Source organism: Oncorhynchus kisutch, linkage group LG29 (assembly GCF_002021735.2).
Source record: "Oncorhynchus kisutch isolate 150728-3 linkage group LG29, Okis_V2, whole genome shotgun sequence".
NCBI lineage: Eukaryota > Metazoa > Chordata > Actinopteri > Salmoniformes > Salmonidae > Oncorhynchus > Oncorhynchus kisutch.
In genome coordinates this window covers 23277361-23302330 of record NC_034202.2, presented here as the reverse complement: position 1 = coordinate 23302330, position 24970 = coordinate 23277361, and the positions used below count along the sequence as shown (strand labels likewise).

The window sequence follows — 24970 nt, the reverse complement described above, 5'->3', positions numbered from 1 at the left end:
ATTTGACATTAACAATAATTGTCTATGGACTTGTTCGCTCCAATCTACCAGACTGGTTTACCTGTTGATTGAACCACTGCAGGAAAAGGCTGAGTATTTAGAACAACAGTGCTCTCTAGTGGGGAATGACAGAAAATTGTTTCGGGGTCAGTTTGAGCCTTGAAGTAGAGTTGTGACTATAGAAAATCAAATGAAAAACATTCAGAGGATCTGTAGTGCAAAACATTGAAGACGATTTTTATTGTTCACAGTTAAACGCAAGCAACTGCTTTTAAGAACTTTGTTTTTTCAAAATCTCCAGCTCCAAAAGGAATCCCAGGTCAAGCTTTCCATTCAGTCCACGCTTGATTGTACCTTCTATATTGGGTTTGTTGTAGCCCCTACTACTATACTGTTGGCATTAAAGTGGATTGTTGAACATGCTTTAGATAGCAAGGCAGAGGGAATAACAGCTGAAGTTCACAGTGGACAACAGGATTTATGACCATTTAAACACATGGAAGAACCCAAAAGAAAGAGGCAATTCTGACTGTCATTGGTCAGTAGGACCAACAAGAATCAATTGGCAGAGACTTGTTTTTTCTTTACAGACTCACTGTAGCTATGACAAGAGGATGACACATGCAAACCTTTTATACAGCAATCAGCCCTTTTGAGAGACACCCAGATACCGAACTAGAATAGGAGCACTTGGTGAGGTCAATGAGTAATTTTGAAATGGTTGTATTCTATATCTGGTAAATGTTTGGCACTGTCTTTCTGTACACTTTCGGTTAGTGAACTCAAACAGAAAATACTGCTGCACACAGGTTGATGTACTGCAAATGATGTCAGAATTAACATAACAAGTCTGATTTAAAGTCAGGATAATTGGTTATCAGCAGCAACATTAGTTGCAGAAAGTTACAAGTACTTTAAGTATCATATTTGTCACTACTCATAAAAAAAAACATTTCTAAATGATTGCAACATGACTTAAACATACACTTGCATGCACTCTCCTTCTTCAACGCATACTAAAGGTCATTTCTGTCAGGAACATAATGAAACCAGCATGGAAAAAAAGCAATCCGCCTCCTATATTTTATCTACAATGAAACAGTCAAACTCCCACGTTCCTTCCCAAGCATAGCAGAGGAGTTGGACTCATTGACAATCTCATACTTGGCACAGCTACTCCCCAAGCCTTGAGGATCACACCACCCCAACCCACCTCCCTCACACACACATCAGTACAGGTGCTCAAGACAATAGCCAACCAAAACCAGGCTTTCATAACCATCCCTTTCTCACACTCTACAAGACTAACACATACGAATGAAAAGGCCCTCTCATACTTTTCTTAGTGTTTTATACTCGTCTAACTTGTTTTGAACCCAATATGGCGTATTCTTATAACTTCAAACAACAAATTTGGAACTAGGGTCTCTATTTATATGAAATTGTTTCCGGAAAAAATAACTCCCAGCTGTCTAAGTATATAAAATGCCTAAGTATAACTGCAGTCAGACCAGATAGATAATGTGGTCTCTGCTGGTAGATAGTAAAATGATCTTATTTAAACCTTCCTTCATTCCCATCTTTACATCTGGGATTAAATCAATCAGTGGTTCAAATCCTGTTGTCCACTTGAGGGAATGGGATAACACTGAATTTAACAGAGCTCTGTCTTCAACTCTTACGGTTCTACTGCTTATAGCTCTTGCTCCAGACAACCTCTTCTCTCGCAGTTTGGTGTCTCTAACTGTGCTCTTGTTGTGTTTCGTTGTAGTCCATGATCCTAAATTGCTGTTGCTGTCTGGGTTGTGCTTCGCTGGCCACTGCCACTGCCCCTCCCCTTGCTCCTCCCATTTCCCTCGTAGGACTCTCCTGCTTGATAGCCCTTTGCCTGGTTTCAGGTGGGTGCTCCTTGGCAGGCACAGTGAGAGGGGCCCCTACTATAGAGGCAGGGACAAGGGTAGGGGTTGGGACAGGGGCAGAGACAGGACATGTCAGAGCATTCCCCAGTGGGGGAAATAAGGGCTCCACACACAGCTCAGTCTTCAGGCCCTGTGAAAGGCCGGCCAGGTGGGGGGGCTCCTCGTCACACTGGCTTTCGCTCTTGTTCCGGAACAGCTCCCGCGCCCTCATGCCCAGGAAGCTGTTGGCGCTGGGGTAGGAGCCAACGGTGAGGGGGACGGCGTCAGGGGGCAGCGGGGTGGTGGCCAGGGGGGCATGGGGATGGGAAAAAGAGGGCTCCACAAGGAGAGGCGGGGGGATGTCCTGGGTGCTGCTGGCAGAGTTGACAGGGGGAGCTTTAGGTGGGTTGTTCGCCTTTGGTTGCCCTGGCAATAAAGTGCTGCCGTTGCCCCGTGGGGACTGATATGGTCTGCTGTCATCAGACCACTTATTGGTCCCCAATGTGACAGGTCCATCTGGTTCCATGATACTGCCATTACCATAGCGACAGAGGAAAACATGGAGGGTGATTACTTTATTATACGTTTGGCTTCCAATGGCACAAATACACATTTCTGCATGTGAATTCACAGCAATAAAATAAGAAAATGTAACTAACAGTTTGACAGCCATCTTACCAAGAGTCTATAGGAGGACCAGGATCGGTACTGCTGCCCCCTGCTGCGGAGGGTGTGGCAAGGCAGGCATGACCCTCCATCTCTAGTCTGCTATAGAGGTGCAGCAGCTCCGTTTGCAGGAGCTGCGTCGCTCTCCTCTGGGCCTGGTACCTGCTCTCTGACGCCTGCAGCTCGCCCCTGCACAGACCCATGGATATGTTCATATCACACACTTACAGAGACAAGCTGCTATGCTAACACACACATCTGTACAGAAAAACACAATACAACTGCTTTGATGCAAATAAGTCTGAGGCCTTTTCCACCTCTAAACCCAGAGCGCACATACTTGGCCTGGCCCTTGACATCCTCCAGGAACTTCTTCTGCTCCACGATGAGGTGTTCCTTCTTGGTGAGCTGAGTCTCCAGCTCGCCCACTCTCTGCTGCGCTGCCTCCAGCTTCTGGCCCTGCTGCAGCAGGCTCTGCCTCAGCCGCTCAACCTCCTTCCCCCAGGACGCCTGCACCATCTGGGCCTCCTGCAGGGATAGAGAGATGGTGGTGGCGACAGGGGACTGTAAACTAGTTTGGTATCTATGAGTTGTTGGTCTTTTCCAAATACATACGTATGGGAACAGGCCTCAGACAACGTTTACTACAATGGAACACAATATGGAAGACAGGTATTCTCTCATGGTGGTTACAGAAAGAGAAATCCATAGCAACTTTTCACTGATTCAGATTCGACACATGCTCTACTATCGAGTCGGTTATTTTTTCCCCCCCGTCGGTGGCCCTTGGCCCCTCCTACCTTGGTGTTGTCTGATCCCGTGTGCTGCTGCTGCAGTACATCCAGCTTGTGGGCCTCCCCTAGGAGCAGCAGCTGCTTGTTCAGGAAACTCATCTGCTGCTGGGTGCTCTCACTGGTGCTCAGCTGAAGAACACACATAACCAATCAGAAGGGAGACAAACCCCACAAAGCCCTCTGTTTGGTTGATTTATGTAAACAAAAACACCAAGCTTCTTAGTCCTTTAATCTATGCACATAAAGACTGATACTTTACAGAGCAGAGCAAGTAGAGCTAGGTGAAGTGCCTCACCTTGATGGTCATCTGGTTGAGAAGGTGCCCTGTGTGACACACCTTGTTGTTGGCTCTCTGTAGATCTGCCTCCAGCTCATTCATCTTCTTCTGATACTCATTCAACAGACTCTGGAGAGGACATTCCAGAGCAGAGATAATTCAACACAGTGCATGGAAGACTTGATATACGGTATTCTGTGTGTGTAAATGTGGTCATGCGTCTACCTGCAGTTCCTGGTTCTTGGTGTAGTAGTCGTCCCGGCCCTGTTGTAGCTGGCGGACCTGGCTGTGTAGTCTGGTGACCACGGTCTCTCGGTCGTCCCACAGCTGTCTGCAGCGCTGCTGCTCCACCTGCAGACTCTCCTTCAGAGTCACCACGTCCACACTCTGCAGGTTCAGCTGGTCCTTCTGCAGGCAGACACACAAAACAGGGAGCCAGGATGACACACCACTCACTGTTTCTGAAGTAATCTACAATGTCATATGATTTAATAAAACAGTTTTTTTTTCTCTCCACCATATGCAACACAGAGGAAAACCTACAATACTCTACTGAACCCTCACATGCATGTGTGAGTGAGTATAACCAAGTCGGCGAGTGAAAATGGGTCAAGAGCAGACGCCCGCTTCTTTCCGATTCTTTGAATGATAACCGCTTTGGCAGTCAGGGAGGTTGGAATCTCCAAACAGATTTGCGCTGGTTCTGAGAAGCTACGGGACAAATCCAGGGAAGGGAGGAGCGTTCATTACCATGGCGTTGTTCTGCTCTTCCAGTGCAGTGGCGTTGATGACGCGGCGCAGTAGACGTCGGTTGCGGACGGCGTGCTGCTCCCTCTTGTAGCGCTCGTACAGCAGCTGGCTGTGCAGCAGGAGCAGCTGGCTACGCAACGTGTGCAGCTCGTCCAGCGGAGCAGAGCCTGGGGCAGGGAGGACAGGCACACAGAGGGTTAATGACCAGGAAAATGGTGTGGTCATAGACAGATGAATCAGGATAATAGACTATTTACAGTGTACCAAACATTACGAACACTTAATATTGAGTTGCTCGAATGTATTTCTGAACTTATTTCTGATTATTCCTACTCACAGTTCCATCTCTCCCTCTACTGCTATTATGGGCTAAAATATCTTGGACATTGATTATTCATCATCTTTTATTAAAGTTGTATGACTTTTGCACTCTATGTAGTCAAACTAACAGAGGAAAGAGGGGACTGAGTAGGTGTACATAAAATAAACTGCCAGATAACATGAGAATTTTACACCGAAGCCTCAGTAATTCCGGGAGCTCTTGGTGGAGTTGACTTCACAATCACTTATACATTACTTCTATAAGTTGTATAACCAGGGGATCTCATTCAATTCCAATATTTGGCAAGCGGAGAGGGAGTTTTGGCCCAGACAAGGCTCTTATACAGTGATCAGCAGCTGGAGATGGTTAAGACAGAGCCCCTTGTATCCATCCAGAGAGGATCGGATTCTCATATAGCATCTAGGATCATGTGAACTCTGCTTGCCTTTATTATTGCTATTCTACCTCCAAGGTACTTAATGAGACCAGGTTTTTTTCCAGGATCCAGGAAAAGGGGCTTAGCTGGATGCCGTGTTTTTGGAATATTTTATACAAAAATTCTCCATGACTGTCCAGCTTTTACTTTGGTGATTGTTAGTTCTCAAAGATGATATTAGAGAAGAAGAAACATGTCCATATCCTTCCTACATACTTTATATCAGGTTTTAGTTGTTTAACTTTACTAAAAGCGTTTCCATCCCGAAAATGTATAATAATAATAATAAAACAAACGTTTCAGAAGCCCACCAAAGGATTTCAATGGCAGAAAAGTGTGAGCATATTGTCAAATGCCCCGTTTCTGCATGATGTAGGAAAACTACATTGTAGTCATTGTATGGTAAACACATCATGAGGCCTAAATAGCCTGAAAGCTTTCAGAGATCCCCTGTTGCACTAGCTAGTCCAGTGCCCCTGCAGTGCTCTGGTGCTGGTTCTATACCTCCAAAATGTGTCCAGTCAGCTGACTTGCTTGGCAAAGGTAATCTGTAAGAGAAAAAAAAACAGGGGTAGCTCAACAGGGGCAGCATTGGGACAGTACATCAGACCCCATATAAAAAGACCCGAATGGTAGATCCCAGCCTTCTCGACCCATCTGGGCTTGGACATACTTGTGTGTGTGTGTGTGTGTGTGTGTAGGCCCTCTGTCCCAGTGAATTACATCCCTCAAACAGGGCATGGTCAGCCATTCATCTTTGGGGAAGATACTAAAGAGGTGGGGGGGGGGGGACGTGCAAAGCCAGATAGTTCTGTAAAGAACGCCAACTCTGCTGACACGGTCTCTGCTATTGTATTATTGGTTTAGGAGCGAGGACTGTGTGTGTGTGTGTGTGTGTATGTAGGAGGGGAGTGGAGTGTGTCAGACAAAGCATGTAGTTCTCCACTGAGCATTTCCTGTGGGTTGGGCAGTGGACTGGAAAGAACCCAGCGAGGTTCACATCACATACACTCCGTCTTCCCCTTGCATCCAACACATACAGCACACAGAAACCCATGTTCTTGGACTAGGTACTAAGACAACGCATTAATGGTTTTGATAGAGACTGATTGGCATAAAGTTGATCAGACAGTTGTGACCGGATAGATATTAAAAGCTGGGCCCCTCACCTCTTGAGCACCTTGTCGTGGGTGTCGCTGCCCTGCTGAACAAGGTGATCTAGCACCTCCAGGGGGGAAGCATTCACCATCCCCTCGCCCTCCTCCTCCTCCTCCCTGTCCTCCAGTCCCTCCTGCTGCTGGCACATCCTCTCCAGGGCAGCTCTGCCCCGGGCTTCCGACGTCCTCCTCCCAACGAAGAGGGATGCAGCCCGGGGCAGAGCCAGGTCAAACAGGGCCTCGTAGGGCAGGGAGGGGTTCTTCATTGGGCGGCTTGGCGAGAAAAGGCCACTGAACTTGGCCACCTCGTCCTCCAGGGCAGAGAGGCTCTGGTGGAGAGGGTGTTGGATGGGGCTGAAAGGACACACGGGTTCAATAGACCAGGACTGGTCCAGGGCCAAGCCCCTACTACTGTCCCCACCTCCACCAATAGCCCCCTGGGCATTCTCCAGTGCATTGTCTGAGGTCGACACAGCATTGTGGGGGTCCTGGGGCGGCACGGGGCCGCCCAGTGGGGGGTTGGGTAGGGGCTTCTCCTGGGTACCTGTCAGGGTCTCGGTGGTGCGGTAGAACGGGGAGTCAAAGACCCTCAGGCCGGCCAAGTCCCACATGTCCTCCGTGATTTTCAGGAGCTCCTCTGAGATGGCAGCTGGTGAGTTTTTGGAGAAGTAAAACGGGAGACATGAGGCTTGTAGTGGAACAGGCTTTTGAGTCATTGGTGACTATTTCTATGAAATGTACACACACACACACAAAAGTATATGGACACAGCTTCAAATTAGTGGATTCGGCTAGTTCAGCCACACCCGTTACTGACAGGTGTATAAAATCGAGCACACAGGCACGCAATCTCCATAGGCCAACATTGGCAATAGAATGGCCTCACTGAAGAGCTTAGTGACTTTCAACATGACACCGTCATAGGATGCCACCTTTCCAACAGGTCAGTTCGTCAAATGTCTGCCCTGCTAGAGCTGCCCCGGTCAACTGTAAGTGCCGTTATAGTGAAGTGGAAACATCTAGAGGCAACAACGGCTCAGCCGCAAAAATTTTTGGACACACAAGCTCACAGAACGGGACCGCCGAGTGCTGAAGCGTGTAAAAATGGTCTGTCCTTGGTTGCAACACACACACACCGAGTTCTAAACGGCATCTGGAAGCAACGTCAGCACAATAACTGTTCGTTGGGAGCTTCATGAAATGGGTTTCCATGGCCGAGCAGACACACACAAGCCTAAGATAACCATGTGCAATGCCAAGCATCAGCTGGAGTGGTGTAAAGCTTGGACTCTGGAGCAGTGAAAACACGTTCTCTGGGGTGTTGAATCACGGTTCACCATCTGGCAGTCCAACAGACGAATCTGGGTTTGGCAGATGCCAGGAGAACGCTACCTTCCCCAATGCATAGTGCCAACTGTCAAGTTTGGTGGAGGAGGAATAATGGTCTGGGGCTGTTTTTCCAGGCCCCTTAGTTCCGGTAAAGAAAAATCTTAGCGCTACAGCACACAATGACATTCTAGAAGATTGGACTCTGGAGCAACTTGGTGACAAAAGTTTGGTGAAGGTTCTTTCCAGTTTCAGTATGACAATTCCCCTGTGCACGAAGCGAGTTCCATACAGAAATGGTTAGTCGAGTTGTGTGGAAGAACTTGACTGGCCTGCAACGAGTCCTGACTTTGGCTGCTTCTACAGGGTGGCCCCATCGAACATGGGGCCACCCATGAATTGGAATGCTGACTGCAAGCCAGGCCTAATATCAGTGCCCGACCTCATGACTGAATGGAAGCAAGTCCCCGCAGCAATGTCCCAACACCTAGTGGAAAGCCTTCCCATAAGAGTGGAGGCTGTTATAGCAGCAAGGGGGGGGGGGGGTCGACGAGCAGTGTCCACATACTTTTGGTCGTGTAGTGAAAATGGTTCACTCTCATTCAACTGAAATGTTATGTCAACCTCATATAGACCAGCTCACTCCCATTCTCAATCCTTGTACTCACTCTCTTCCCTCTCCTTCTCTGTCCTCTGCTGAAGCTCCTGCTCCTTCATAAAGACTGACAGCGTCTTGGAAACAGTCTCACCACCACCATCTAGTATGCAAAAGACAGCCAATAAACATTGTTTTATGTAAAACAGAACATGGACTGACAATGTTTAAAAACCAAGGTCATTGCAAAAAGCATACAAATAGTAATATCCATTTCCACATTTTTTCATGACGACTGACCTCTGTTGATGACTTCTCCCCCCTTTTCAGGATCTCCGATTGGTTCCAGCCTCACCAGGCTGGGTTTGGCTGCTTCTACAGGGTGACCATCCTGAAAATGAACAGTTGTGTTATTCAGAAGGTTTTATTTAACAAGGAAGTCCTCCCAAGTTCTCTACTTACACTACAAAAGGCCAGAATGCCCATTGTGGGAATTGATGTCATACTGTACCTTCTGTGGTGGACTGGTGGTGTTGGAGAGCAGGGGAGCAGGGATAGGGAAATCAGAGGGGGTGTGGGGTGGGGAGGAGGTGGCAGGAGTGCTGGAGGCAGGCGTGCCTTTGCCACCTGCTGACAGAACCCAGCAATTAGAAGAAAATACCAACCAAAATGTCATGTAGGATTAACACTAGAACTGTTAAAGCAGTCATTTTCACTGCTCATTAATATATATCTTTTTTTTAACACTGTCATTTTTTAAGTTCCCCTCCATCCTGGACTTTTCCTGAATAAGGCCTGGGGGGCCTGCTCAGCTCCTTGTTCCAACAGTTGAAAGTGCCCAGCTGATAATCGCCCCGTTAACGGCCTCGAAACTATAGCGAAAATAATTTCACACAACAGATGAAATATATGAAGTAAAGTATGATGGGGGAGAATGGGTGAGTTGAATAGAGAGAGAAAGCGAACAATGCCTAATTATGTAATCACCAATTGTGAATGAAGAACAGGGCGGGCCATTCTATTGTATTGATCCATTGAAATGACACTGAACAAAAATAAAAACGCAACGTTACAATAAAGACTTCTGAGTTGCAGTTCACATGAAAGGAAATCAGTCAATTGACAAATTCATTGGGCCCTAATCTATGGATTTCACATGAATAAGAAACACATATGCATGTGTTGTTTTTTTAAAAGTAGGGACGTAAATCAGAAAACCAGTCAGTATTTGGTGTGACCACCATTTGCCTCATGCAGCATGACACATCTCCTTCGCAGAGTTGATCAGGCGGTTGATTGTGGCCTGTGGAATGTTGTCCCACTCCTCTTCAAATGGCTGTGCGAAGTTGCTGGATATTGGCGGGAACAGGAACACGCTGTCGTACACGTCGATCCAGAGCATCTCAAACATGGTCAATGGGTGACATGTCTGGTGAGTATGCCAGGCCATGCAATAACTAACATTTTCAGCTTCCAGGAATTCTATACAGATCCTTGAAATGGGGTTATGCATTATCATGCTGAAACATATGGCGGCAGATGAATGACAACAATGGGCCTCAGGATCTTGTCACGTGCATAGATTTTTATGTATTTGTTGTCCGTAGCTTATGCCTGCCCAGATCACAACCTCACCATGGGGCACTCGGTTCACAACGTTGACATCAGCAAACCGCTGGCCCACATGATGCCATTCACGCTGCCACAGTTGATAACCGGGATTCATCTGTGAAGAGCATACTTCACCCACGTGCCACCGAAGGTGAGCCTTAGCCCACTGAAGTTGGTTGTGATGCCGAACTGCAGTCAGGTAAAGACCCGGTTAGGATGACGAGCACGCAGATGAGCTTCCCTGAGACGGTTTCTGACAGTTTGTACAGAAATTCTTTGATTGGGCAAACAGTTTCCTCAGCTGTCCGGGTGGCTGGTTTCAGATGATCCGCAGGTGAAGAAAGCCGGATGTGAAGGTCCTGGGCTGGCATGGTTATATGTGGCCTGCGCTTGTGAGGCCGGTTGGATATACTGCCAAATTCTCTAAAACAACATTGGGAGGCAGCTTATGGTAAAGAAATTAATATTCAATCCTTTGGACCGTGCATTTTGGTGTTTGGTGTATTTTATTTATAAAAAAATAAGTGTTACAGTGTTCCAACACATATGCTTTCAAGTTGTAACAAAACGCAGTCCACAGAAATGTTTTATTGAACACCTGATTAAAACGGTTTAGTTTTTACACAATCCTACTGTATTACTTGAAAAAGAAAATGTATTCTAATGTTACCCAAGGCCTTCATAAACACAACCAAATGCTTAATTTTGCAATAGCATATATGAAATATATTAATTACACTGTCAGAATGACTGCTCATTAGCTTAGGGGGGGGGGGGGATCCAATCGAGGCCCAGCGGTTCTAGTGTTAATAACAAAAAATCCCCCCCTATCAAATCTATTTAAAGCACACGTGGTAATATGTAATATTCCAACTTTATATCGGTTTAATAGAGAAACTGGTTCCACAACACATTTTTGAAGTATAAAGAGACATTTCTGGTATCAAATCTGACATTCCCAAGCCACTTCGAGATAGTGTGGGACACTTCTTCACCACATTACCCCCGCTGACTGGTACAGTGTAAAGGCAATTGCTTTCCAATGCCAGTCTATTTCTATGGTGCAGACATGCATAAAGTGTGAAGGTGGCTAATTTAAGAGTACTGTCTAACAAAACAGAGGGTGTTATTTAATGGAAGCCTCTCCAACATATTCCAGGTAGAGTCTGGAATTCCCCAGGGCAGCTGTCTAGGCCCCTTACTTTTTTCAAACTTAACTAAATACATACCACTGGCATTGAGTAAATCCAGTGTGTCTACGTATGTAGATTACTACACAGCGAGTGAAATCACTGGAACACTTAAGAGCTGCAGTTAGTTTTAGAATGAGTGGCAAGGAATAAGTTCAACCTAAATATTTAAAAAAAATAAAAGCATTGTATTTGGGACAAATCATTCACTAAACCACAACAATCTTGTAATAAATCATTTGGAAACTGAGCAAGATGAGGTGACTGAACCACTTGGAGTAACCCTGGATTGTGTACTGTCATGGTCAAAACATGTTGATACAACAGTACCTGAGATGGTGAGAAGTCTGTCCATAAAAAGCCCTGCTCTGCCTTTTTAACGAGGCAGGACCAACAGGCTCTAGTTGTCACACCTGAACTACTGTTCAGTCGTGTGGTCAGGTGCCACAAAAAGGGACCTCGGAAAATTACAATTGGCTCAGAACAGGGCAGCATGGCTGGCCCTTAAATGTTCATGGAAAGCTAACAATAATATACATTTAAATCTCTCATGGCTCAAAGTGGCAGAGGGATTAACTTCATCACTACTTGTTTTTGTAAGAAGTGTTGACATGCCGAATGCACCGAGGTGTCTGTATAAACTACTAGCACACAGCCATGCATACCCCACAAGACATGCCACCAGAGGTCTCTTCAAGTCCAGAACAGACTATGGGAGGAACACAGTACTACATAGAGCCATGACTACATGGAACTCTATTCCACATCAGGTAACTGATGCAAGCAGTAGAATCAGATTTTTTTTTAAACATAAAAATATACCCTATGGAAAAGCGGGGGACTGTGGACACACACTGATGTTGTATTGTAAATATGTGATCGTGGAGTATTTTATTTTATCTTTATTTAACTAGATAAGAACAAATTCTTATTTTCAATGACAGCCTAGGAACAGTGGGTTAACTGCGTTGTTCAGGGGCAGAACGAAAGATTTTTACCTCGTCAACTCGGGGATTCGATCTTGCAACTTTTCGGTTACTAGTCCAATGCTCTAACCACTAGGAAATGTCGTAATATTTTAAACTTTATAACTGCCTTAACGTTGCAGGATCCCAGGAAGAGTAGGTGCTGCCTTGGCAGGAACTAATGGGGATCTTTAATAAACCCCAGGAAGAGTAGGTGCTGCCATGGCAGGAACTAATGGGGATCCTTAATCAATACAAATAGTGTAAACAGAAAAGACAGATCGTACGTCATAGTATAAAGCTGTAAAGAAGCATGTTAGGATCATTTTCTACAGCATATCATACAAATCAATATTGTTTATTCAATCTATATCAATCCAGTCAAGGGAACCATTAGTTATCGACCTGATAAAGATGAGCAAAAAATAAATACTGAGCTATTTTGTATGCAAAAAAAGGGGGGAAATTATATTTTATGCTAACACAACTGCTCAGAGAAATATTTTGTAGTCAAACTTATTGGCACCCCTGTTTTCAACACACCCTGCGAGGGTAAAGATAGACCTTTTCTCAAATCTTTTATGAGATTGGAGAACACATTGGGAGGGATATTAGACTATTAGTCCTGCGGGGGCCCTTGTTAAGGTTAACAGCATCATGAACTTTACCAAGTAGCCAAAAAGCTGTCCGCCTCTGCCAGGAGGATGACACTTGGCCGCAAGTGAATCTTTCAACAAGACAATCATCCCAAGCACTAATCAAAATCCAAAGAAATGGTTAATTGTCCATAAAAATAAAAAAAACATTTTGCAATGGCCATCTCAGTCTCCGGACTTGAACCCCATTGTAAACCTGTGGTTTGCATTGAAGAGGGCAGTCCATAAGAACATATGAAGGATATCAAGGATCTGGAAAGATTCTGTATGGAGGAATGGTCTAAGATCCCTCCCAATGTGTTCTCATATCTAATAAAACATTTATTACAAGGAGAGGGTGCTAGTTTACTGAAAGCAGGAGAGGCAATCATTTCAACCCATATATTTTGTATTACTTGTATGCACTTTTTGTTTTGTTTAACAAAAATAGCTCAGTATTTGTATTATTTATTTTAGTATTTCTTGCTCCTCTTCATCAAGGGTACAAATAATAATGGACCTGACTATGTTGTAATAGTTGAATGATCCCTTGTCACCTGATGTGCTGTGGACACGGGGGCCTGGGAGGTGAGAGGCACTATGGGAGAGCTCTTGGTTGGGTGACATTCCCCTAGAGGAAGGGGGAGTGGCCATGCCACACTGGGAGGAAGGGCTCCAAAGTTCCTTTACCCCACAGGTGGAGTCAGGTTCACAGCTAGAGTTCTATAGGAAGACATTCACAATGTTACAGGTTAAGTGATAATTACACATAATTATACTGAAATGTTTGATAATGACAGATGTAGTATACTATAAAATTGTATCTGTAAATTAGGTTAGTGTTTTCCAGGATCTCAGTTTCCTACCGACGAATCCTCAGACAGACCCAGAGGGCTGAACACCAGAACGCCCTGCGTGGGTGGCTCACAAAGAGAGGGACAAGACAGTGTCGCCAGGGCAACCAGCTCCTGTGACAGACCATGGTAGAGTGGCAGGGCGGGGACATGTTTTCTGCTTTCTAAGGCCTGACACCACCGCCCGCGCCGATGATTCAAAGCCACACCCACCCACCCTGAAGCGCTCCCTCCCACCACTCCTCTCTGAAATAAAGGGGGCGATTCATAGGCCCGGAGGGGGGGGGGGGGGGGGGGGGGGCAGTGGAATCAGGGACAATTGACTAACCAGCATCTGACACAGCCAATATATCAAGTGTAAACAAAAGAAGTGAATTAGAGAAGAAGCAGCAGATAGCAGTGGCTACACACTCAGGCTGACAGTCTCCAACAAATCCTGTTTCCATCTTGGGACTAATCTGGACACAATTACTATAAGTCAGTGCAGTGAAATGTTGTGCAACAGAAATGTGTGACTGTGTTACCTGACTTCTGGAGGTCTGGGGGCTGCGATACAAGGACTGTGCCCCTGGGAGAGGGGCCAGGGACAGGGGAGGTGGCAGTGGCTGGCGGGGGGTAGAGAAAGGGGTTGAAGAGGAGCTTCCTGTGGGGAGGAGAGGAAAATAATCAAATCAGTCTGACTCACTGACTACCATATCCATGTGTTAAATCTTCCATTCATTCACCATTATTATCAACACCATCACCTCATGACAAGTCATAATTACACTCCAACTAATCTGGCAGCCAAACAACAGACACATTTCAGATGATTAATAGTCTGAGCATTCACGTGACTCAGAAAAACAGAACACATTTTAGACATGAACAATGAGAACACCAATCAAACTTATGACATTCCTATCCACCAACGGGAGGTGAGGGAGGGGGGGGGGGGTGTTCTCACCGTAGCTGTTGTGGAAGTCTGTGTAGGGGCTGGAGACGGAATCTTGTGGCCGAAGCTCCGGGTGGGGGTAGAAGTTCCCGGGCATGGTCGCATAGCCCTCCTCACACGACGCCTCCTTGGGGTCCAGAGACACTTTGGCACACTCTATAACGATGTCATGAATCTCAAACTTTTTCCACCTGCAGAGGTCCAGCATGGTCAATCACATTGAGGAAAACTATGTAATAATATTAATCTCTAATTTGTCAGCAGATAAGCTCTTTTCTTGGTTGACAGAATATGGTGCAAAAACAAGTGAGTGAAGCTGGAGAGCTGTGATTGACTGACCTGGTGGGATCAAGCTCATGGTCTTTAGTTCCAGTCACTAGTTCTGGATGTATACGGACATGTTCCAGCATTGGCTACAAAAAAAGACATTAAAAAAATATTGGGGAAAACACAAAGGATCAGATCAATTTCTAAGGGTAGAACATCTTCCTGAAGCCAAAATCAATAGAATAAAAATCTAAATTAAAGATTGCTCAAAATCTCAACTCTTTCACCTTCACCACTTCCTCAAAGGTGTCCACGTTCTCCTTCATGTTGTAGTGGGAGCGCAGGTAGGACACAAAGTTGCAGGGGTACATGCCATAGAGACGGTGGAAGAGCGAGTAGATACTGGCGTGTAGGTGGATGAGATACACCTCGGAGATGTGCCCTGGGGGAAGCAAGAGTAACATGATGTCAGGTCAGAGGCAGTGTGAACAAAAACAGTCCATCTAAAACCATGCCTGGCTCTCAACCATTTCCAATATTTTTTATTGTCTTCTATCTTAATAAAATAGCTCCTCGGAGTCTTTTCTCAGGGATTACCTGGGTTCTTCAGGTTCCAGGAAGCTAGGCGACCAAAGATGTCAAAGAACTCATACAGGTGTTGTTTGCCAGCGTGGGGGATCATGGGGAGCAGAGTGATCAACACCAGGACTCCAGTTATGAGGACCACCACGTCTAAATCCGTCTGTACAGAACAGGAAGAAAAACATTCAACATTAGCATACATATGAAAGATGTCCAGGACACTCGATTTAATAAGCTTGTGCTTCCAAGTATTTTTTTTTTTTAAACAAAAGCTTTCTATATAGGAGACCTCTGTGGCCAATGGCCCATCTTTCCCTCTTACCTTGAGGCATTTAAGCAGTGAGAGAAGCAGCGGGTAGCGGGAGATCTTGTGGATCCAGGACGGCTGCTTGCGGACCACATGGCCTAGCAGGGTGAGGGTAGGCAGCCGGCAGGCCTGTTTGGTCATACACTCGTTCATCTTGTCCAGTAGGTGCTGTGGTGGGTAAATTAAAAACATTGAGCTATAAGACAATCATATGTATTCATTGTTTCACAATGCATGAGTTTAAGTTATTGAATTAACATCTGATGAAAAATGGGGTTACAGTCTCTTGCAATATAAGGTGATGGTGGGGTTTGGAAGATCTCACCTTATCATGTGGCTCTCTGACTGAGGAGAGAATATGAATGGCCTGGGCCGAATTACTCTCCAGGAAGTAGTCCACCAGTCCATTCAGCAGCATGGCCCCTCGCTCTGCACAGAGAGGAGGGAATAATTAACATAGTCCCAACATCCACATTATGGTCCACAATATGGCTGCATCATTGAAATGACCAGAGCCCTCTAATACAATCAGAGTACAGGATAAAAGGTTGACTGACCAAGTCAGACTGACCAAGTCAGACTGACCAAAACAACTTATTAAAAAGCCAAGTTCTCACCAGTGCTGAGATGCTCATTGATAAGGCCTTTAATCTCCTCCAGTTGGTGGATGTCGGAGGACTCCAGGAGAGGGAGGAGGTCCCCTACGTTGGGCTGCTCTCTCGCCATGGTGACAGTGGTGGAGGGGGAGGTGGTGGTAGGAGGGGGTGTCTCTCACAGTGTCCTGCCTGGAGGGCTCCCTGAGCCTCCGGCCAATACAGTCTCCAGGCACCACTACAGGACAGGGCAAGCAACAGGACAGGGTCAAACCTAACTCAACACAAGTCAGAGAACTTCAGTGATATGGAGGTTATTAGATACAACTTCACACTGCCGGGATTCTAGAAAAGCATAAATTGTATTAACATATGATTATGACCCTTGTAAAGCCTAATCTAAAAAAAAGTCACAGCGCACAGACAAAATTAAGGAAAATAGCAATGTTATTAATGACACCTACTGTAGCTAGATACATAATGGTATTATTAGGCTTGTTACAATGCATCTCCTAATTGCTAAGGGTATATACATAAAAGATAAGGCCACCGATAGGTACAGTGTGCTTTTGATATTGCCATGAGAAATCTAGCACAATAGTTTCAAAGCAGTGAAACACTGACAAATTCTAATAAATATCTCGGACCCCACTTGGCCCAACGGAACAGACAAAAACACAATCTTAGTCATCTCTGTGCCCACAACTTAAACAACCATGCTTAATACAAGAGTCAGAGAAAATAATCTCCTCTCCAGCTAACAGCGGTTTGTCATAATATTCTGAGCGTTCACAGGATCTCTCTCCGTCTCAGTGACTCAACCTTTCAAAGGAAAAGAGGCCAAAGGAGGCATCCAAATCTCCAGCTGACAAGTGGGCATAAATAATTATGATAGGCAGGTCAAGATCACCCAGATGTCAATCACCCATGGTCCCTGGTGGGTAGGACCGTTGGGCCAGTAACCTAAAAGGTTGCTGGATCGAATCCCCGAGCTGACAAGGTACAAATCTGTCATTCTGTCCCTGAGCAAGGCAGTTAACCCACTGTTCCCCGGGCGCTGAAGATGTTGATGTCGATTAAGGCAGCCACCGCACCGAATATTCAGAGGGGTTGGGTTAAATGCGGAAGACACAATTCAGTTGTACAAATGACTAGGTATCCCCTTCTTCCTATATGTGGGAGAAAAACAGCAAGCCTGTTATTGTTTTCTTAAATCCTAATCCCATGCCTAGCCTATTTCTGACACTCCATCTTGAAACTAGGCTACTCCGTTTTAATCTTTATGGTGTCAGTGTGTGGCCCTGCTGAGATGAAAGGTTGACAGGCAGGCACAACTGTTAGCCTATAGACTACTCTGTTACTGAGGCTCTCCCCCACTAGTCTCGCAAGGTATCAATTAGCTCCTTGGTTTTAGCATTGGTCTAGGGTTTTAATATTGGTTTTACTTTATTTAACTAGGCAAGTCAATTAAGAACAAATTATTATTTATGTTGGCCTACACCGGCCAACGCAGGGCCAATTGTGCACCGCCCTATGGGACTCCCAATCACAGCCTGGATTTGAACCAGGGTGTCTGTAGTGACGCCTCTAGCAAGGAGATGCAGTGCCTTAGACAGCTGCGCCCCTCGGGAGCCTAACGGGTATGTAGAATTGAATTAGGGTGTTTTCAGTCAGTGGCACAACCAGGAACAACCCTCGGAGTGACCTCAAGCAGCAGCAGCTCTGGAGAACACAAAGAGCCTTTATGCAGCCCCATGCACTTCCATGTAAACACTGGAAATTACATTTGGCTGTGTGCAAGCCGTTAAGCGCCACCCTCATTCTCTCACAAATCATTTCACAAACAAAATCCATTTGAAGCCTTAGGCTAGATCTATGGACTCAACTGGACTAGGATTTTATAATAATTCTGTCATTGATCCCTAGTCCTAACCACAATCTGCAACAATGGACCAGATTTTTTTACATTTCACCTTTATTTAACCAGGTAGGAGAGTTGAGAACAAGTTCTCATTTACAACTGCGACCTGGCCAAGATAAAGCAAAGCAGTGTGACAAAAACAACACCGAGTTACACATGGAATAAACAAACGTACAGTCAATAACACAATAGAAAAATCTCTATACAGTGTTTGCAAATGAAGTAAGGAGGTAAAGCAATAAATAGGCCATAGTGGCGAAGTAATTACAATTTACACTGGAGTAATATGTGCAGATGAGGATGTGCAAGTAGATATACTGGTGTGCAAAAGAGTAGAAAAACTAAAACAAATATCAGGATGAGGTAGGTAGTTGGTTGAATGGGCTATTTACAGATTGGCTGTGTACAGCTGCAGCGATCGGTAAGCTGCTCAGGTCGCAGTGGTGGGTGGTATATGGGGCTTTGGTGACAAAATGGATGGCACTGTGATAGCCTACATCCAATTTGCTGAGTAGAGTGTTGGAGGCTATTTTGTAAATGACGTCGCCGAAGTCAAGGATCGGAAGGATAGTCACTTTTACGAGGGTGTGTTTGGCAGCATGAGTGAAGGAGGCTTTGTTGAGGAATAGGAAGCCGATTCTGTTTAATTTTGGATAGGACATGCTTAATGTGAGTCTGGAAGGAGAGTTTACAGTCTAACCAGTCACCTAGGTATTTGTAGTTGTCCACATATTCTAAGTCAGAACCGTCCAGGGTAGTGATGCTAGTCGGGCGGGTGCAGGCAGTGATCGGTTGAAGAGGATGCATTTAATTTGACTAGCATTTAAGAGCAGTTGGAGGCCCTCGGAAGGAATGTTGAATGGCATTGTAGCTCGTTTGGAGGTTTGTTAACAGTGTCCAAAGAAGGGCCAGATGTATAGACTAGATGTCGACCGATTATGATTTTTCAACGCCGACACCGATTATTGGAGGACCAAAAAAAAAGGCGAGACCGATTAAATCGGCCAATGTTTTTTTATTTGTAATAGTGACAATTACAACAATACTGAATGAACACTTATTTTAACTTAATATAATACATCAATAACATCAATTTAGCCTTAAATAAATAATGGTTTAAATAATGCAAAAACAAAGTGTTGGAGAAGTAAAAGTGCAATATGTGCTATGTAAGAAAGCTAACGTTTCAGTTCCTTGCTCAGAACATATGAAAGCTGGTGGTTCCTTTCAACATGAGTCTTCAATATTCCCAGGTAAGAAGTTTTAGGTTGTAGTTATTATAGGACTACTTCCCTCTATACCATTTGCATTTCATTAACCTTTGACTATTGGATGTTCTTATAGGCACTTTAGTATTGCCAGTGTAACAGTATAGCTTCCGTCCCTCTCCTCGCTCCTCCCTGGGAGGAACACAACAGCCACCCTCGAAGCAGCGTTACCCATGCAGAGCAAGGGGAACAACAACTCCAAGTCTAAGAGCGAGTGACGTTTGAAATGCTATTAGCGTGCACCACGGTTACAAGATTGGATCCCCCGAGCTGACAAGGTGAAAATCTGTCGTTCTGCCCCTGAACGAGGCAGTCATTGAAAACAAGAATGTGTTCTTAACCGACTTGCCTAGTGAAATAAAGATGAAATAGGTGTAAAAAAAAAATTAAAAAGCCAAATCGGTGTCCAAAAATACCGATTTCCGATTGTTATGAAAACTTCGGCCCTAATTAATAGGCCATTTCAATTAATCGGTCAACCTCGAATACAGAATGGTGTCATCTGCGTAGAGGTGGATCAAGGAATCACGCGCAGCAAGAGCGACATCATTGATGTATACAGAGAAGAGTCGGCCTGAGAATTGAACCCTGTGGCACCCCCATAGAGACTGCCAGAGGTCCGGACAACAGGCCCATCGATTTGACACACTGAACTCTATTTGAGAAGTAGTTAGTGAACCAGACGAGGCAGTCATTAGAGAAACCACGGTTGTTGAGTCTGCCAATAAGAATACGGGGATTGACCGAGTCGAAAGCCTTGGCCAGGTTGATGAAGACGGCTGCACAGTACTATCTTTCATCGATGGCAGTCATGATATCAGTTAGGAACTTGAGAGTGGCTGAGGTGCACCCGTGACCAGCTCGGAAACTGGATTTGCATAGCGGAGAAGGTACAGTGGGATTTGAAATGATCAGTGATCTGTTTGTTCACTTGGCTTTCGAAGAATTTAGAAAAGGCAGGGCAGGATAGATATAGGTCTGTAACAGTTTGGGTCTAAAGTGTCTCCCCTTTTGAAGAGGGGGATGACTGTGGCCGCTTTCCAATCTTGAGGAGTCTCAGACGATACGAAAGAAAGGATGAACAGACTAGTAATAGGAGTTGCAACAATGGCAGTGGATAATTTTAGGAAGAGAGGGTCCAGGTTGTCTAGCCCAGCTGATTTGTACGGGTCCAGGCTTTGCAGCTTTTTTAGAACATCAGCTGTCTGGATTTGGGTGAAGGAGAAGCAGGGGGTGGCCAGTTTATGCAGGGGGTGGACTTTACAGTGTCCCAAAACCTTTTTTAATTAGTGCTGCAGGATGCAAATTTCTGTTAGAAAAAGCTAGCCTTTGCTTTCCTAACTGACTGTGTATATTGGTTCCTGACTTCCCTGAAAAGTTGCATTGCGCAGGAACTATTCGATGCTAATGCTTAGGAAGGAGGATAATGAGTTAGTCTATTGCACTAAATAGCCAACTGCAAAGGGACACCCTATCTAGCCTAGTAATGCAACTTGTATCATAATTGTGTATAGTAGCTACATACCAAATACACTGATATTCCTTTTTATTTACGGTTGCATATGATGAATTACCTATGGCCATCTAGTTATACAACAGAATATGCCTACAAGTAGGAATGTGCTGTAATATCAAATGCAATGAGATATAACGTTAGCTAGCTAAATTAGTACCTATGACGCCTACGCCCCAAGCTTTTCTCAAAATGTGATACTGAAAGCAGCTGCAAGATTGCAAGAAGTTGCAGCTGAATACAACAAATATATCTAGCTAGGTAACGTTACATCATTCACCTGTAACGGGCCATGTAAAAATCAATCTGCAGTCAAAAGCAAACTAGCCAAGAATTCTCAACTACAGTATCGAGGAGTTAAGTATTATTGGCTAAACGCTAGCTAGTTGCGTCGCCAGCAAGCAGACTACTATAGCTAGCTAACGTTATCTGGAATGACCACTTACTGTCGTAAACAACTCAGGGGGAACAATGGGCAGGGCTCGGTTTGTTGTATCCGAGTATCTTACATTAGTTCATCTTGGCAAGCTGAAAACTATTTCAACAGATGCATGGTCATGAAAGTAGCTAACTAGCTATGACTCAAACCATTATTGTCATCGTCAACAGAAATAGAATTAACGTTAGCTGACAATCCAAAAAAAGTCATTATAAACAGCTACGGCGAAGGGAAACAAAACATGCATTTGACAGTCATGAAAGAACATCAGAAACACATAATACCCACGCCTTATATTAATGACATTTTAACATCTGAAATTCACCATTATATATTTAAGTACCTCAATACATGGACCTGTTTACCTGTCAGAGTCGCTGCACTCCACAGGGCGCCGCCATCTTGAACACCTCACAGCCCCTTCCTCTGCAAGCAGCCTCCGCTGACTCGCACGCAAAGTAATCCCTGAGACATTCAGTCTCTGCAGTTGCACACTGCCTAGTATATTTATCTAAATAACGCTACACCTACGCTTATTCAAATTGTTCCATTCTGCTGTAATGATATTTTAGTGCACCAAACGACTAATTTCCTCACTCTACGAGAAATGAAGCATTGTTTTTCTCAGGTGGAGGGATGAGTTTATATGTAATGCGTTTTCGCGTGACTCAGGTAGTGAGCGCATGCGCTCAACAGAATGGACACATTAGGCGTTATCTGTAGCACTATATTGAATAACTCCAATATCATATCCCATACTCACCTCACAAATTGAAATATGCAACACAGAAATATTTTCTAAATGTTATCTGATGGTGTTATTAGCCTACATAGGCTTATTTATACAGATCAAACATTACCCAACATAAACCAAGCATTCCACTCAAGACAGTTTTAACTACTTTTTGGGGCCCATTATTAGGATTTCCTTGACTACAGTTACTACAGATATGATTAAGAAAGACTTGTGAACATCAATCTAATTCAGGAGTTCCCAACCTATTTCACACAGGGTCCCCCATTTCACAACCAAAAAAATAGCTGGAAAGAGAGAAGACATGGTTTTATGTTTAACTAGGCAAGTCAGTTAAGAACAAATTCTTATTTACAATGACAGCCTACCAGGGAACAGTAGGTTAAATGCCTTGTTCAGGGGGAGAAGGGCAGATTTTTATCTCGTCAGCTCTGGGATTCAATCCAGGAACCTTTTGGTTACTGGCTCAATGCTCTAACCACTAGGCTACCTGCTGCCCGTAAACCATGCCTCCCTTCTTTCTATTAGCTTTTTATAGACACTTAATTTTATTAACTAAATTGTGTCCTGAAAAGTGCAAAGTAGGCAAGGGATAAAATACACAGTCCTGTTTACCTATTAGAGTTTCTGCAGTCCACACGTGTTATGGAACGAACAATGGCAGTATGAGATGACAGGTAGCCTAGCAGTTAGAGCGTTGGGCCAGTGATCGAAAGGGCGCTAGTTTGCAATATCCTAGCCGACAAGGTGAAAAATCTTTTGAGCTGCTCTTGGCCCTTTGAGCAACACACTTAATCCAAATTGCTTCAGGTAGACTCTGGCTTTGACCCCACTGGGATATGTATAATACATATATGTGTGATGTAGGAAAAACATAAGCAACCACAAACATTTTGGCTTGTAACCGTTGGGCAAGTAACCAAAAGGTTGCTGGTTCAAAACCTGGTGCTGACAAGATGAAAAAAATATGTCACTCTGCCCTTGAGCAAGGCATTAAACCCCAATTTCTCCAGGGGTGGTGGACAATGGGGACCCTGGCTGTGACCCCACTCTCTTTTGGTATCTCTGGGGGAATTGGGATATGCAAGAAAGACATTATCCACTACACAATTATGTGTAACAAGACAAATGTAAGCACCCCCCAAATTATTATCATCATCTTAGGTACATTTCTATTGTGGGGCCGTAATTGGATGACTTTTATTTTGATAGCGGATGCTGTTGAACCGGGACTGACCACAGGCACAACAGTCTCTTGCACTGACTCCCTGCATTTTACACACATGCACTCCCTCACATAAGCACGAACACACACACACCACATGAATGCTGCAACTGGACACCTATTTATTTTACAACACTAGGTCTATTTAATATTGCACAATCTATTACACAATTCCCTGGCACGTGTAAATATCTTACTTCAATTCGTTTGAGTGCCTTCTTGTATTATATTTGAGCTAATTTGAATCCTATTTCTATCCATTGAGCTTACATTTTTTTGTACTCTTTTATTCACTTAATTAGTCTACTATTCTACTGTTGTTGCATTGTCAATAGGTAAAGATGCAAGTAAGCATTTCGTTGCACTGTGTATTCTACATATATCATATATGATTAATAATCAATCTTGAACTTGAACTGTTGCTTTGGCTATACATCACAGGGGTTGCTGGGATAGCCCTTCAGTCTAGAGTTTGGTGCCATAGCTCTGCTGATTTTATTTCTCCTTATATTTCATTTGTCCCCTGAAGTTGAGTGGTTGCTCTAATCAAACCATGATCTATATCGGAGTGCATGCATTCGGAGTGCATTTACCCTGCCTGGGCTTATATCGGCTGGCAGCTGGCTGTTCTTTCAAGAATGAAAGCTAACAAACTATCACCACTGGTGATCTAGACGCTAGACTAGAGTCTTGTGAAGGCCCTATAGAGTTAGATAGAGGACTTTAGATGAATAAAACCTATTCTGGCATGAACGGTCGCCATTGAGGGCTTCAAGAATTTTAAAGTAGTCAAGTGGGTGGGACTTCCTTTGGGTTAAGGCAGGATCACATGAATCCATCCGGGTCATTAGGAGGGATCAGCCAATTAATTATACTAGTCAGCAAACACTAGGCACTCTTTTAGTTTATTTGCCAAATCAGAAGTAGTAGAAAATGGACTAATTCGACAAGGAGATTCCCTCAATGGCGCTCCCCGTACGCTCACAGACGCCATAGTGGGACAAAAACAAACATGATATCTGTGTAATTCTCTGTGAGGCTCCTGCATGAGAAAAATGTATTGACCAGAAACTGCCACGTGATGTCGCAAGTGTGCCTCTGCACTTCATTGCGGTGTGAGTTCATGACCTTAAATACTCGTCTTGGCAAGATTCAGTATATTAGTGTCGTTTACAAAGATTACATCCATTGTTTTACTGTTATTGTAACACAAAATAACTTCATTGTATTTGTTTTATTCAAAATAATATTTTCATTATTTTCAACGCACTGATCCATTAAGATACATATTTATGACAGTTTGGATAGAGTAGACCTACTGTCTGACAAAAGTTATGAGAAACAAATCTAAGCTGTCAGTAACTGATGGACAGGTACACAAAATACAGTCCAGTGCAAACAAGACTGTGTAAACATGAATAATCGGAGACTGGTTTGGTGTGTGTATCTATGGAGGAGCTGGTGTCTAGTTTTGCTTATTTAAATCTTAAATCACCCAAGACAATGTATTGGCAATTGTATTTACACAACACAGAGAATGTAACCACTACTGTAAATCTTGTAAATCAAATATTGCAAGTTGTAGGCTAATGTGTTAAACTTTTGGATTGGATTAATTTTTTTATTTTTATTTTGGATTGGATTTTAATAGCTGTAAAGTACTCTGTAATTGGTGAAATTACCTTTGTTCC

At 44.3% G+C, this 24970-nt stretch overlaps 1 protein-coding gene across 4 annotated transcripts in view; it reads right to left on the bottom strand.

The window, feature by feature from the left end:
* Positions 1-211: 211 nt before the first annotated feature.
* Positions 212-24970, bottom strand: part of LOC109873688 (hamartin) — a 35247-nt gene continuing 10488 nt past the window's right edge. The window contains exons 1-22 of one of the 4 annotated variants that reach the window (XM_020465352.2): positions 21644-21940; positions 16184-16397; positions 15892-15995; positions 15582-15734; positions 15275-15419; positions 14965-15119; positions 14750-14823; positions 14423-14601; positions 14001-14119; positions 13180-13345; positions 8733-8848; positions 8522-8612; positions 8295-8384; positions 6313-6949; positions 5648-5691; positions 4386-4552; positions 3861-4043; positions 3654-3764; positions 3365-3487; positions 2905-3092; positions 2577-2753; positions 212-2428 (exon numbers count right to left, since the gene is read on the bottom strand). In XM_020465352.2, coding sequence (XP_020320941.1) covers positions 1741-2428; positions 2577-2753; positions 2905-3092; positions 3365-3487; positions 3654-3764; positions 3861-4043; positions 4386-4552; positions 5648-5691; positions 6313-6949; positions 8295-8384; positions 8522-8612; positions 8733-8848; positions 13180-13345; positions 14001-14119; positions 14423-14601; positions 14750-14823; positions 14965-15119; positions 15275-15419; positions 15582-15734; positions 15892-15995; positions 16184-16292 — 3819 coding nt within the window. In that variant the 5' untranslated portion in view covers positions 16293-16397; positions 21644-21940 and the 3' untranslated portion in view covers positions 212-1740. Of the gene's footprint in view, positions 2429-2576; positions 2754-2904; positions 3093-3364; positions 3488-3653; positions 3765-3860; positions 4044-4385; positions 4553-5647; positions 5692-6312; positions 6950-8294; positions 8385-8521; positions 8613-8732; positions 8849-13179; positions 13346-14000; positions 14120-14422; positions 14602-14749; positions 14824-14964; positions 15120-15274; positions 15420-15581; positions 15735-15891; positions 15996-16183; positions 16398-21643; positions 21941-24970 lie in introns of those variants that run through there. The other 3 variants (XM_020465351.2, XM_031808772.1, XM_031808773.1) reach the window with 3 other exon arrangements.